This window comes from Macrobrachium nipponense, chromosome 44 (assembly GCF_015104395.2).
Source record: "Macrobrachium nipponense isolate FS-2020 chromosome 44, ASM1510439v2, whole genome shotgun sequence".
In the NCBI taxonomy this organism is placed as follows: Eukaryota; Metazoa; Arthropoda; class Malacostraca; order Decapoda; family Palaemonidae; genus Macrobrachium; species Macrobrachium nipponense.
In genome coordinates, this window is record NC_087221.1 from 31971276 (window position 1) to 31986275 (window position 15000).

Sequence of the window (15000 nt, forward strand, 5' to 3'; positions counted from 1 at the left end):
CCGTGGCTTCGTATACTCCCTTATACCCTCTTGAGTGTTCGAGGAGATTCAGCAAAGGCCTCCGTTAGCCTCTCTGTCTGTCACAGTTTTATTTATTCAATACCTTGTCCAGTGTAGGTCGAATTTAAATAGTAATTAGTACCTAGCTTGCCCTTCCTGTACAGGGTGGTCCGAAAGTCTTGTTATCCCCACCAAAAGGTACCAACAATAGAGGTACAAAATACAAATCCTGGATTCAGTTTGTTCACTGTAAGAACAATAGAACAAAATATGAACACAGAAACATTAGAAGAACAAGTAATATAGTAATAGAGATGTGCTGGATTCAGTTTATTTGCTTTCACCCATCTGAAATAAGAAAAAATTAAACAATAAAAGGACAAAACATCGTGAAAATTAAAATAATATTTAGGGGTAAGAAGAATAAACTGAATCCAGAATATGTATTTTGTATTATTGCAATACTTGTACCTCAATTGTTGGTACGCTTTGGTAGGGGTCACAAGACTGTCGGACCACCCTGTACTTAGCATGAACCTGGATAAGTCATAAGATGGTTCAAGCGATTTTGGATGAGCTGTAAAGTTTTGTGATTATTTTCCTGCAAAGTTGGGGATTTAAGAAATAGTCTAGTGTTCATTGTTATAATTTGATAACTGTTCACAGTCAGCACTTGATAACTGTTCACAGTTATCTCTAAGTGTACACATGACACTTAATAACTGTACACATATCTCTTAATTACTTTGCACAGTTCTATTAGGCGTACACATGTATCTTAATAATTGTATATACTATCACTTTATAACGGTATGATTGCACAGATCGTTTAATAACAGTAGAAAGTTATTTCTGAATAACTGTACACAGTTATCTGTTAATAACGGTTCAGGATATTACTTAACATTAGAAATCGACTGTGGTGAGTGTGGTAGATCACCTTGTCAGGGGATTTGAGGCGCATTCTAGTGCCCAGCAGAGGCCAATGGAACGGACAACCTAATACCCTTTTCTAGCCCAGGGCCGAACAAACAAAGAAATGAAAGTAGGATGAGGTGTAATCCCCAGCCCCTCCCACAAAGGAAGCGACAAACCTTCGGGCTTTCAAAGGAAGGAAGTTTTGGAGCCAGAAAAAAAAAAAAAAAAAAAAAAAACTCAGGATGAGGATGACGAAACTTGGCAATGGAGCGAAAGAAACAAGTCACAGAATCGTGTAATCCTGAAAGGATTATAGATTAATCCTAAAAGGAATACAGATTAACCCACAGTCATTGAAGGAAGGGTTGGTCTGACGAGTGTTGCCGAGTGTGCAGTAACCTACTAGGCTTTAAGGAGTTACCCGAAGAATGGAGAGCGTTCAAGGAAATAGTAGACATAATTTATGTATATTATGAAGGTGATAAATATGAAGATCCCACCAATGAGGTAAAAAGGTATAAACGGGAGGAGGCATTAGGAAGGTGAGGGGCACATTGTGTGTGCAGGTGGGCCTGGCCATGACTTTGGCATTATTTTCGTCGGTACCCCCTTAGTAGAATGACTTGTGTTGTGATAATAAGCGCCGACCACATGGTCCGAATTTCAGCCACGGAGTGAGGAGTGATTATTCTTTTAACTTCGTATTCGACATGTCTTGGTATTCCTTTGGAAATCGTTTTCAAAGGTATTATTAAGGCATGTTTCTATTTTTTACAATAATACACACACACACTATATATATATATACATATGTATATATATGTGTGTGTATATATATATATGATATATATTATATATATATATATATATATATATATATATATATACAACGTACATATAGATTATATAATTATATATATACGTAAGTGATTATAAATATGCCGTATATATATATATATATATATATATATATATATATATATATATATTTATATATATATATATATATATATCATATATATATATATATATATATATATTTACACACACTTTACAACTTACATACATACACACACACACACACACACACACACACACAAGCTAAAGGTCTGTTATCCTGCCAAAATGCCCCTTCCGTGATACAGTCATAAGCTCCAACCGCACCAAGGTAATAATTTGTGCGTGCATGTGTGTGTCCTATCGCGCGCGCGCGCGCTCGTTCACACCATTCCCAAAGCTTCACCCAAGTAGCGCTTATTGAAGGGGAGGGAGTTTGTTATTCTGGGATTGTTCATTGCAGCAGGGTTGTCGCTGTTAGATTTCTTTCGGGTGTGTTCTTGGCAAGAGAAAGTTATGCAATGAGCGTGCGTGCTTTTTGTGCTTGCGCCTGTGCTTGCATGCTTCTCTTTCTCTTACTCTTTCGTGTTTTGTCGTTCGCTTTCGACAAGAATCGAGGACAGTACCAAGATTTTTTTAAGGGGGTGGGGGGCGGGGGGGAGATTTGGGGGTTGGGGAAGGGCTGCTCCTCTACCAGTGTCAAACTACAGTTGGATGCCACCATTATTATTAATTATTATTATTATTATTATTATTATTATTATTATTATTATTATTGTTGATGTTGTTGTTGTTAAGAAATTCACAATCTCGTGAAAAAATCAACAATTATATATTAAAGTATATAACTGTGTAAAGAAACATAGACTTTCGAACACTGTAGACGTTAAATTATTATTAGTATTATGATTATTATTGTGAAGTTTCTTTTTACCAAAAATACCAGGCAGTGTTGTACCTAAAAGTGTTGTTATATGAAGCATCTGTACTAATCATTTTACCGAGACCGAAGACAACTTCATGAAACAACTGTACCCGTTGCTTTACTGAGGTCGAAGCCAACTTTACGTTATATCACGAATTATTTTGTGAATATATAACGAACGAAGCTCATCAGTGAAATATATATCTTACGTGCGTAAAATCTGGCCCCCATAATCCTCTGAAAGAGAGTGTTAACTTATAAGTGTCCCTCTCTCTCTCACACACACACAACGAGGATTTCAATACTTGATCGGGTCTGAAGAGAAGAAAAATCGATGGATATCGACCGCACTTGTTCTCGGCCAGAAATAAAAGGTCGCTCGGCTCTGGTCGCCGTCGTAAGTGTGACCTTGAAAACCTGAGGTCGATGATTTCTTCTTCGACGTCAAAATTCCTGAAAGTTGTTGCTTTCGCAGACGAGAGCTGTAACTGGCCTTTCGCCAGCACGGGCTCTTGCCCCCAAAGGCACCTGCCAACCAGGACCTTCGAGAGCGGCGCTTTTGGCTTCATGAATGCAGAAGGATAATAAGTAAATAATAAGATTGAGTCTTCGCCTCATTGTTGACCTGACGGAGGGGGAGAGAAGAGAGAAGGGGGTGGGGGGCGGCGCGAAGGGAACATCCTTACTTTGGGGAAGGGGAATAGGATGGATGAGCCTTACTTTGTGGATGGGTGGTGGATGGGGGTGAGGAAGGAGAAGGGGAATAGAAGGGGGCTCGAATAATCCTCCGACGCGTTCCTTTGGGCCGCGAGATGGGTGTCGTAAGTAGGTAAATTATCGACATGTGAGGAAATGAGCAACCCTTCAGAAGGAGGAGGAGGAGGAATTGAAGGTGGGTGGGTGGTGGGAGGGAGGGAAGGAAGGAGGTAGAGAGGGAGAGCGAGAGCTAGAAAGAGAGGGAGAGAGGGAGAAGTAGGGAGTGTGGGAGGAGTGACGGTAAGGAGGAGGAGGAGGAGGAATATGAGAGAGAGAGAGAGAGAGAGAGAGAGAGAGAGAGAGAGAAGACGTAAAGAGGCGAGTAGAAGGGCAATGGAGGGTGAGGTGGAGTTGAATGAACAAGAGCACTTGTCTAGGAAAAGAAGAATTTTAAAAGGTGACTTAGGTTAAGAACGAAGACTACAAAGAGTAAGCAAAGAGACGTCGAAGAGAGAGAGAGAGAGAGAGAGAGAGAGAGAGAGAGCGAGGAGCGAGAGAGCGAGAGAGAGAGATGGGCAAAGGAGGAGTAGAGGGGGGCTCTGGCCATGTGGGAGTCAAGGGCGGGGGGCTCGCAATGTGTTAGCAAGGCCCCATCCCCACCAGAGAGGGAGAGGGGGTTTGGGAATGAGATGAGTGTAGTGGGGGGGAGAAAGAGTTGTGCGAGAGAGAGAGAGAGAGAGAGAGAGAGAGAGAGAGACGGGGTGAATGGGGGTAAGAGAGATAGAGATGGCTGTGGGGATTTGCGATAGGGAGACAAAACGAATTGAGGAAGAAGATAGGGGGTTTTGGGAAGAAAAAGGAAAAAGAGGAGGAGGTAAAAAAAAAGGGGGGAAAAAAAGAGAGAAGGGGGGGAGGGGTAGTCGCGTTGGGGGTTGACGGTGGCAACCCCGGTTTTTTTTTTACGGGCAAATTTATTCCCCGAGAATGTATGATTTTAGGGTTCCGGGGTGTGGGGTGGGGGGGGGTGGTTACTTTCAAATTTAGGCCTAACGGGTGAATTAGCGTAGGTATGGCTCCCTACGTCATTTTATTCTTTTTTTTTTTTTCATCGCAAAGGTATTCCGTGACTGGTCATTCATTAAACTTACCCTAGAACTCATTCTTTAATGAATGCAAATATCTGTTGCGATAATCGTAAACACAGTTCATTTACCATTATTATTATTAGATGACTGATCTTCAAAAGTGATATGTCATTGTATTCATATTCATAGTAGTAGTGGTTGTAGTAGTAGTAGTAGTAACAGCAGAAGAATGGAAAGAGAAATGAACAACATTTGTAATCGTAGTAGTAGTAGTAGTAGTAGTAGTAGTAGTAGTAGTAGTGAGAGAAAGGACAGAATGGGGGTATCACGTGGGGTTTGGGTTCACAAGGAGGGTTAAGGAGGTGGAAGAAAGGAGGGGGAGGGGAGGGGTTATTTGGAGGAGAGAGGGAGGGAAGGGGGGGATCGGAAACGAGCTTCAGAAGTGTTCGTGGTGTGACATCTTACTGCGTCTGCGCAGGTCTGCACGACACAGGTCTCTCTCTCAGCAGACAAAGGGGGTGTGAGAAAGCTGGTTGAAGTAGTAGTAGTGTGTGTCGGGAGGCCCTTCCTTGCCTCGGCCCCGAAGTCGTGACTTCGTATTCTTGAAGAGGAAGGTCCTGCCGAATCGTCTCCGTTCTCGAGGCGAGGGCGAGAGGAACCCATCAAGTGAATAACCATGCTTTTATTGTAGACGAGCAGCAGTTCAGAGCTTAGTAGTCCGCTTATAAAAATACCCCCGCCAATACTCGTCTCCCCCAACAGTTCCTTTTACACACTCCTCCAACACCTCCTCCTCCTCCTCTTCCCCCTCCCCCTGCTGCTGCTACCCCAGCGGTGCCTGCCACCCAACCTTAAGACACTTCTTAGTCTGACAGAACCCATCTTGCCTCCGTCTCGCATTTGTATTTCTGCCATCTTAGAAGAGATCTGTCATTTGGCCCCGCTCATATTCGATCGTATTTGAATCGAGTGCGTACAGTGATCAAGTTCTTATTGACTGGTGACATAAAGTCGGTGTTCGCCTGTTTTGTTTACAGGCTCTTCTCATAGTAATACTTGCGACGTTGCCAAGTCACCGTCATCGTTAAGGTTGACGATGTCTTCTTTTGGGCTGCTCGTTGAAAGGAATCGCTGAAAGAGTGTAGAAACGCTTCGAAATGGACACGGAGAGTATACTCTTTGTGTAGGGAGCAATGACAAGTCTGATTACCTCGCCAATAACCCCTATCTAAATTCGAGATTCCTCCTCACATTTCGTAGTAGCTTACTCTAGTGCGTGAGTGCGCCATTGAATGTGCGGGGGAGGGATCTTGAATCGGTAAGTTATGTCGTTTATTGCTGTTCATCCTCTTTGCTTTTTTCTTTACTATTTGAGTAGGTTGTGTGATACAGAATGTTATCGTAAAATGGTGATGGCAGGGAAATGTGGGTGAATGTGAGAAAAAGGCAAATGTTGGTGAATCTGCGCAAGTTTACTCCCCTACGATGGGCGAGTCCATGTTACCAGCTGTTCGTACTCGCAGCGCCTGGGTGAATGAGGCCCCAGTTGTAGTATCGCCAGACGCCAGTTGAGATGAGAGACATGCGCGCTGCAACCTCTCCTAGTATTCGGCCATTTTTGGTTCATGGTGATGATAAATAAGTGTCATGGTAAACACAAATCGGTGCGAGTGAGAGTGAGATGAAGCCAGCCACTAAAAGACTAGCTAGAAAAATGTATTAGTTATGGCAGAGTGAAGAAGCAACCGTATCTCGCGAATATATAAAAAACGGCGAAGGAAAAGAGCTGCAGAGCTTCCCAGAGAATTTTAGTGATCGTTCCAATCCATTCCTAATTTCTGCGGTGCAAAAATAATGATCAACCAGCTACGTTACGTGACGAAAAAGCTACAGGGTCAAACTTTAAATGAGGCTTCGGAGGGCAGCAGTAGCGGAAAGGTGATTATTATTCCTAAGGTGAAAAAGATACAGGCGACGAACGAGCGAGAAGTTGGCCAGCGCTCCGCCAGTGTTTTGGGGGGACGGCCAAGGCTGCCATGTTGGATGCCTGATACAAAGGAACTCGTTCTTTTTCGCCTTTTCTCCCAGCCTTCGCTTCTGGTTCTCTCTCTTGTGTTGGCACCCACGGCCTATGGCGAAGATTCTTGTAGGTCTTGGTCACGGCCAATGTCAACTGGGGGTTAGGGAATGGTACCTTTTCGAGGTGTGAAAACAGGGGAATGTGCGCCGCCTAAGGATTCGATTGGTTAGAGATGGCCGGTCAGGGGACTCCTCTTGGTTACGAATATTCCCGATTCCAGGGAATACGTGAGCCTTGGATTCCAGGGGTTGGCTTAGCCTATGCCTTCGAGGTTTCCTGCTGTCCATTGGCTTTGGGACTAGCGTTGAGGGAGCTTCACATTATGACATAATGCAAGGACTTCCACGATAAACAAAAATGCAGGCCAATTTTATGTTAAAGGCGTCCCGTGTATTTTCCAGCACATTTTGTGTGTGCTTTTCAGATAAATGAAACGCATTACGTCACACACATCGTACGTACGTAGTAAATGCCGTGTGTGTGTGTGTGTATGTTTTTTTTCGGCACGTACAACTTAATAACACTATCGATCTATGCTAGACCCTTCTTAGTGACAGGTTCGGGGAGCTCTCATTGCTATATAGTCTCTTTTGCTAGATGAAAATGTCATATGCAGACTATTTTTAGATTTTATTTCTTATAGGGGCTGAGGGTATATGACTAGAAATGACAACTAGTCGACAAGTGCAACCGATTTTGTGCAAACAGCGAACCTTTCGGCAGATCCATTATGAGTGTCTAGTGGAGTATACGGCTCTCGTTAACATTTTCGCCGAGTAAAATCCATATTTAGTTACATAAGGAAGTAAAATCGTCCTCTTTTTAAAAAGCGTTGGGTGTGGGGGTAGGGGAAAGCCCCCGCCGTGGCTGGGATAACATAGGTTATTTATAAACTCGGCGAGTGTGTGTATGAACGTAGAGTATAGTTTTTTTTATTGATTACTATAAGCGTTGGTTACACAGCCCGGCCTGGTGTGTATACACTCTTGTGTTCGTGAGTGAGTGAGAGAGAGAGAGAGAGAGAGATAGGGAAAGTGAGAGAGTAGCGCACATGTATGTGTGTATGTATGCAAGTGGCTTTATGTCTATAAGGATGTTGGATAGCATATTAATGTGCCGACTCGGGGAGGCATTTAAACTTCATGGCCAACAAGCGAGTGGGTTGATGTCAAGCCCGCCTAGAAGCTCCTTTACGATCATTGGAATTTAATGGCGTTTGGACTTGTCGATGTGTTTGCAGTTCTCAGACCGCAGAGCCTGATGTGATTTTCATATTTTTCCTCCTGCCGAATTAGCTGACGATTCTATGTTATGCGGCGCTGTTATTCTTGCGAGAGCTCCTTACTTCTTATAGTATAGTGTTTATTAGGCCTAGTTGTGACGTTACGCTAGTAATGATAGTGTTATTTAGGCCTAGTTGTGATGTTGCGCTTTGCTATCGAGGTTACTTGGTTATCTAAGAACGCCTTAGGTGATGATGGCCGAGTGATTGTGTGTGTGTGTGTTGAAGGCTAACAATCTCATGTTTAGCCAATTCCATTGGTAATAATAAAAGTTTATATTGTCAATGGTGATTTGTTGAGACCTTAGACCCATATGATATAGGTAACTCAAGATATCGTTATTACCTTTCACGGTTGTTTCATCATTCATTCCGAATAAAATATATTTTATTGTGGTGACCATTATTGAGTAAGGGCTGTGATTTTTAGGTAAGTGAAGGTAGTTATACCCACTTAGCCTCTGGGCATAGACGTGACATTTAATCCTCGGGCATTATAGTCGGACAATATCTTGCCCTTGATAAGAAACATCGTAGTCATCTTGCTCTAAGAGTTCACTTTGTGAAGGTCTCCATTACAAGGTAGCTCAGTCCAAAAGCTTTTCCAATATATATATATATATATATATATATATATATATATATATATGTGTGTGTGTGTGTGTGTGTGTGTGTGTATATATATATATATATATATATATATATATATATATATATATAAATGTGCTTCTGTGTGTGCTTAAATATATATATATATATATATATATATATATATATATATATATATATATATAGTATATATGTGTGTGTGTGTGTGTGTGTGTGTGTGTAATATTTTTTATTTAAATATCAGTGCCTCATTTATGAAATTTATGCTTTCATCATGTTTTGAAATACATCCTACGTCTAGTTTTCCCTGTCTGGCTGACAGAAGGTCCTTCAAACTTTACCTCTCAGAAAATGCATGAATGATGATGATGGTGGAAGTGACATAATATAACCTTTGTTATTTATGATGTATTTTATTGCTTCTGCTGGTCGTGCACTGTATTCCCTCCAGGCGGAAGTAGATGATTGTGATTTGTTTGATGAGCAATTCGATATTAAAGTCAAAATACATTATTGCATTCAAAATGGGTGTTATGTACAGTACAGCGTTACATTTAGTACACGTAATTGCTGCATCTAGGAAGACATGAGTCCATTCATATTTCTATAGAAATATTATACATAATAATGATAAACAATATTCAGTTTCAGAGTACTTATATTTAGTGTACAGGGGGAAGAGTTGCAAATCAGTATATCTGATCTTTATTTATTTATTTTTAATATAATTGAATTTTTGCCGGTTTTCATCTTTTGCTGATTCAGGCCTCCAAGATAACTATGTTCTATTTCTTTTATGTACTCGGAGAAATAGTCATTATATAATAAATATTTATATTGGTATAATAAATTCCTTCTTGTTTGATGCACACATATGTATACTTATACATAGACATGTGTTTATACGTGGTTAGTTAGGATGCATTGATAATTTTAAGGGATGTACAAATACTTGTATACGGATATCTGTATCTGTAAACAATTTAAGTGTATAAATACAGGTATGTCGTTGTATATCATTGTAAGTCATTGTATATACAGGTATGGGTGTGTATGAGTGAATGTATCTGTTTTGAAACGGGCAGATCATAACATACTAAGATGTTTATTGATTCTCTCTCTCTCTCTCTCTCTCTCTCTCTCTCTCTCTCTCTCTCTCTCTCTCTCTCTCTCTCTCTCTCTCTCTCTCTCTCTCTCTCTCTGAGGAGCTCTTCGTCATTTGCAAAATTCACGGAATTTAGAGATACATTTCTGTATCCTTAAGTCTCTTTATCTTCTTTTTATTTTTCTTTATTGGTGTAATTTTTTTTTCACCTATCATTTCGGGTGATACCTGACCTGAGGTCATACCTGCCTAGTTTTCTTACTCCTTCAGGAGTCCAGCTCCCCACCCCCCCTTCCCACCGCCCCTTCCCTCAAGCAATTGTTAAGTCAATGTTTTTCGTGAAAATCGTAGTTCTACACATGTTTTAGTTGCCATATACCTTATGTGTTCATACTTCGTGTTATTTTTGTCATATGTTTTAGTCTTCTAGTTATATCATGGGGCTTTATAAGTGTGAGAAGTTGGTCTAATCTAAACCTTATGTTCCAATCACTATTTAATGCCGTAATTGTTAGACCAAGTTCGTCTCTTGTATTTGTGGGGCTTTGTACCCTGTCTGCTTACTCGCCCATCTTACTCTTGTGCTTTGTGATTTATTGCTGTCATCTGGGATAACGAGGCACCAGAGAATTTCAGAGATACATCAGTTACTGTTCTTGTCTCTTAAGTAGTTTTGACCGGATTCCCATTATTCTTTAGTCTGTCAAAAAAATGATTAAGTTCATAACCTCGTAAATATAACGAAGGAATTGAACCAAGAGTGGTATATCTGTTTATGTATAATAAAGGTTTAAAATATATGCATATATATGTACTCAAGCGTGTAACTAGATACACACAAAATTGTGCTGTGTATTTGACTGCATTAAAATTCCTGTTGTGAAGTCAGGTAAATTGAAGACCATTCTCATTTTCATGATCTTTTCATTAGTCAATGAAATTACTGAGAGAACTCCGTGCAGAGATGCCAAAACTTCAAGGAACCTTGATAATTTGTGTAGGAGCCATGTCGACATACTCTTCCCCCCCGCCCCGCCCCCCATAACCTGTAATATTGCTTACCTACAAAAGGTCAACATTTTCTTGACCAACAACTTCGTCCCATATCTTAGCAATAAGTACGCACCTTATACTATTCTATTGGCTTAAGGAGGCTGTTACGGGCTGTTGAAGAGCAAGAGCCCGTGCCAGAACAAGGCTGGCTGAATCTAGACCGTATTACGGTGTCTGCATCACGCCAGACCACTTTGGGATACAATGGTCTTTCGTTATCTCTGTGTAAGGTCTGCAGAGTCTGCATCACACCTGACCACTTTGGGATACAATGGTCTTTCTTTATCTTTGTATAAACTCTACGGTCTCTGTATCACACCAGACCACTTTGGTATACAATGGTCTTTCTTTATCTGTTGTGTAAACTCTCCCCATTTCATATACACTGCTTGGAATTCACGAATCAAGGAACCGCTTCCACTAAGCCTTGGGATAGTGATCTTGAAAGTTGTACCCACTGTAACAAATTTCTGTTCTGTTGTTTTAGAGAACGTGGACTCCTTGTCATGCCTAGTCACACTTTGCTTGTTAATTAATCGAATGACGTCAACTTGCGTTGCAGCTGTTATGCTCTTGATCCACACTCATACTTACTGCACAATCCTTTTGGATTCTCTTGAATCAGGAAAACGTTGGGTATTCGTGCTTCCTTTCATTTCCTCTATCAGTCACAAACGTCAAAATGTTGAGTATATATGTGATTATCAATTCACCTCAACATCTTATTGAACGAGAGAAGTTTCTCCTCCTGTCGAACACCAAACCATTGGCTCCCTTATTCTTATGCTGTTGCAAAAACTTCGAATCATTCTGAGATCATTGCCACCTTTCAATTTCAGCCCTTGACAAATCTCAGATCCTCATATAGTATACCACAGCAAGAACCAAGTCATTTTAATGTGCTGTGCCTCTCTCTCTCTCTCTCTCTCTCTCTCTCTCTGTCATATTGTTTCTTACCCTGTTGCCACATTTCTTATAATTCAGAACTTTTTTCCTTAAGTTGGTTTTCTCACTATCAGTAAAGAACAGTTATTACTCTTATTCAGTTTAGGGGTGGTTTCTTTAAACACACACACACACACACACATCGATTCTCTCTAGGCAGTTATTTACACTATAAGTATACTGCGAGGGATTTGGATTCTAGTGTAATTCCTTCAGTCCTTGCTTATTTTCCCTTTTAACGCCTGCCCTAATCTCGCTCTCCTCCATCACTTGTATGATGTTCCTTCGGTATATACTATGTCATCTCTGTTTTCTGCATCATCAGTCAGCTATATGGCTGTCTGTCTGTCTTGGACCCCCTCAAAATATGCACTTCATCGACCTGGAACGACATCTTATCTGCATTCTATTTCCGGAGAGATATTTGCAGGACAAACTTCCTCTGAAACCACTTCCGACCAGAATGTCGTTTAGTTGTTTTCTAGTTTTTTCTAGGAAACCTCATCCTTATATACTATATATATATATAATTTATATATATATATATATATATATATATATTATATATATAGATATATATATATATATATATATATATATTATAATATATATATATATAGCATATATATATATATTATTAATATAGTATTATATATATATATATATATATATATATATGATATATATATATATGCATATATATATATATATCATATTTATTACATATATAATTATATTAGGTATATAATATATATATATATATATATATAATATATATATATATACACACACCTGTAGTACTCGTCAGTTCTTACCTTTTTCTGTCTCACGTTCTCCAGTGCTTCCTTGTTGCTTCTTTAATGCTTCGTCACGCTTCTATATTAACAGCTTTTCTGTCTCACAGTTAAAGTAGCTTCGACCTTGCCCTTTCTCACTGTGCGTTTTAAGCAAGCTCATGCGCGCGCGCGCTCGTACTCATGAGTGTGAGTACATAATTTGTTAAAGTATCTTTGTATATAACCTTACAGTATTGTGCTGTATATTATTCAGTAATGTAGTATGTACATCTATAATCAGAGCAGGTTATCAATTTATGCATTATATATATATATATATATATATATATATATATATATATATATATATATATATGCGAGTGTGTATGTAGGTATGTATGTATGCATATATCATACTCATGCCTAAACAGGCACCCTCTTGTTTACATACTTACTGTGCAAAATGTGAGAAGTTACAATGTCCTGATATTTCATTGATTTTATTTTTCAAGGTTACATTGAATAGCCATGTGCGCAGACGTACATTATTTATTATATATAATATAGTACATTACTACTATCATTCAGAATGGGCAGTCATTGTTACGGTACATAACAAAACGCTATGAACTTATACAGGGAACTTCCGCATTATGATGTTACTTTGTGTGTGTGTGTGTGAAAAAACTCTTTTACATATATATATATATATATATATATATATATATATATATATATATATATATATATATATATATATATATATATATATATATATATATATATATATATATATATATATATATATATAATTATACTGTTATATATTTATAATGTAGGTTTGAAAATGGTAAATTAACTGAACGTCCTCTTAAACGGCAAGTGTTCTATAGAAAAAAAAACTAACTTCGTAAACACAGATGAAGTCCCTGTGCAGACAACTTCCTTAATATTATTCTATCTAAAGACAGCATTTCGAACAACCGCTTTCAGATACTGCATCCTCCTCCTCTTGCTCGTCCTGGATATGAAGGCCTTTTCATTTCCCATAGGCCTACCTCTTCCACTCCATTAGTTCAGCACCTTAGGCCTATTTTCCCAATGTGAACCTACACTTCTGAATTACACCCTCTTTCCCTCAACATCTCCTCCATTCCTTTCCACGTGACTGAACCTTGTCAAAGCATTTTTAATCCATCGTCTCACCTACTATTGACCATTTTACCACTTTTACGTATCTCAGTTTCCACGACTTTTTTTCTTTCTTTCACTTACATTAAATTTACATTAAATTTTCAACTATACTTCTCTTCCATAAAGAAGAGTTGGCTCAACAGTTTTGTCATGCAGCCTCAGTTTTGCTTCCGTCTATGCACTTCGTTTCCCTCCAGTATTTTTTAACACACCTTGCTATCTGTTCTTGATTTATTTTGTGGTTCAGCTTCTTTCATCCTGCCATGATTGATTTAATGTACTCTCAAGTACTTACACAAAGCAACCTCCTCCTGTCTTCCATCAGCCTTTTTAACATTCATGGAGTAATTAATGCATATTTTCCACAAGACTGGTTGTTTGTTATCGACAGTCCAGATCCCTCAGAAAAAAAATAAATGAATGAATAAATAAATAAAATAAAACTACAAATACCATACCTGCTTTGGTAGGCATTGAAACCATATCCACAAAGTTTTAGTTTTTCTTGTGAAGGTGATCTTGTGCTGCTGGTTTTTCTGTTTATTGAAGGTGATCGGATGAATAGCTAACCTTTAATATGAGTGGATAAATGGGATGTTTGCAAAAGTGTGGTTTATTATATGAAAAACTGGAACTTGTTGTAGATACAAAAGCTAAGAAATATTTTGAGAAAACATGAACTCCAGTTATCTCCTGAATGCAACGAAGCACTTTTCCTTTTTTTCACTTGGTGAAAATAATCATTTGAATGCAGACCTACGTTAGCAAAATGGCAGATTTTTATTGTCCTTATTACCCTTGTCCATAATTCCTCAGATTAGACATCGGAAGTAAGAAGAGTACGACTCCATTGTTGAGATCAGTATCACAATATGGCACCTAACCTGAAGTAGTTGAATAGCACTGCTTCGGGTTTTTATAGTGATGGTAGAAACTGGTCATCAAACCGCTTAGTCATTGTCCAGACTGCTTGGACCAAAGCCAAAGTAGATTTTTTGTGTACAGGTTTTTGTCTCGTTTATTATTCATTTTTTGCTTTACCAGAAATTATTAAAGAATTACTGATGTCTGCAATTTCACCCTCCAAAATTCTAATTATCATTTCAATCAATATCCTTCCCTCATTAATTGTAGAGCAGTGTCTATTGCTCACGATAGCAATTTTGCTTCCTATTGCAATTTATCTTTTTTTCATCCATTTCACTAAATCACTTAGCTTCTTACCTCGTGTCTCCTATTGGTGTTAAGTTCAGTGATAGGTAAGCCTAAAAAATCCACTTGTTTCTGAAGGTCGTATCTTTATGATTTTATTCTTCACTAGTCTTCGGTGTCCCCTCTCAGCCTCTTCGTAGCTCCCCAGAGGGCGTCATTCATTGGGCACTGACTGAAGCTACTCTTACTTCATGTGTAGTCAAAATCTGAGACGGATAGCTTTTCATCTTTTAGGGGTCTGGAAATACTAGACTCAGAGGTTTTCATTTTACATATGGTTAAT

General features: G+C 39.0%; 2 protein-coding genes across 9 annotated transcripts in view; both read left to right on the forward strand.

Annotated features, from left to right (window-relative positions):
* The window catches only part of LOC135203949 (dentin sialophosphoprotein-like), an 11480-nt gene extending 5447 nt beyond the window's left edge, over positions 1–6033 (forward strand). Inside the window, exons 2-3 of the mRNA XM_064233879.1 lie at positions 4651–4795; positions 5881–6033. Of these exons, the coding sequence (XP_064089949.1) occupies positions 4651–4795; positions 5881–6033 (298 nt within the window). The remainder of the gene's footprint in view (positions 1–4650; positions 4796–5880) is intronic.
* Positions 1–15000, forward strand: part of LOC135204145 (SKI/DACH domain-containing protein 1-like) — a 177677-nt gene that overhangs the window by 109374 nt on the left and 53303 nt on the right. For 2 of the 8 annotated variants that reach the window (XM_064234162.1, XM_064234158.1), the window contains exon 1: positions 4972–5127. The exons of 2 other annotated variants lie outside the window; for them this stretch is intronic. Coding sequence is in view for 1 of the 6 variants with exons in the window: in XM_064234156.1 (XP_064090226.1) it covers positions 6316–6399 (84 nt within the window). In the remaining 5 variants the exon portion in view is untranslated. Of the gene's footprint in view, positions 1–4971; positions 5128–5177; positions 5780–5993; positions 6400–15000 lie in introns of those variants that run through there. 4 more of the 8 variants (XM_064234164.1, XM_064234159.1, XM_064234156.1 and 1 more) reach the window with 4 other exon arrangements.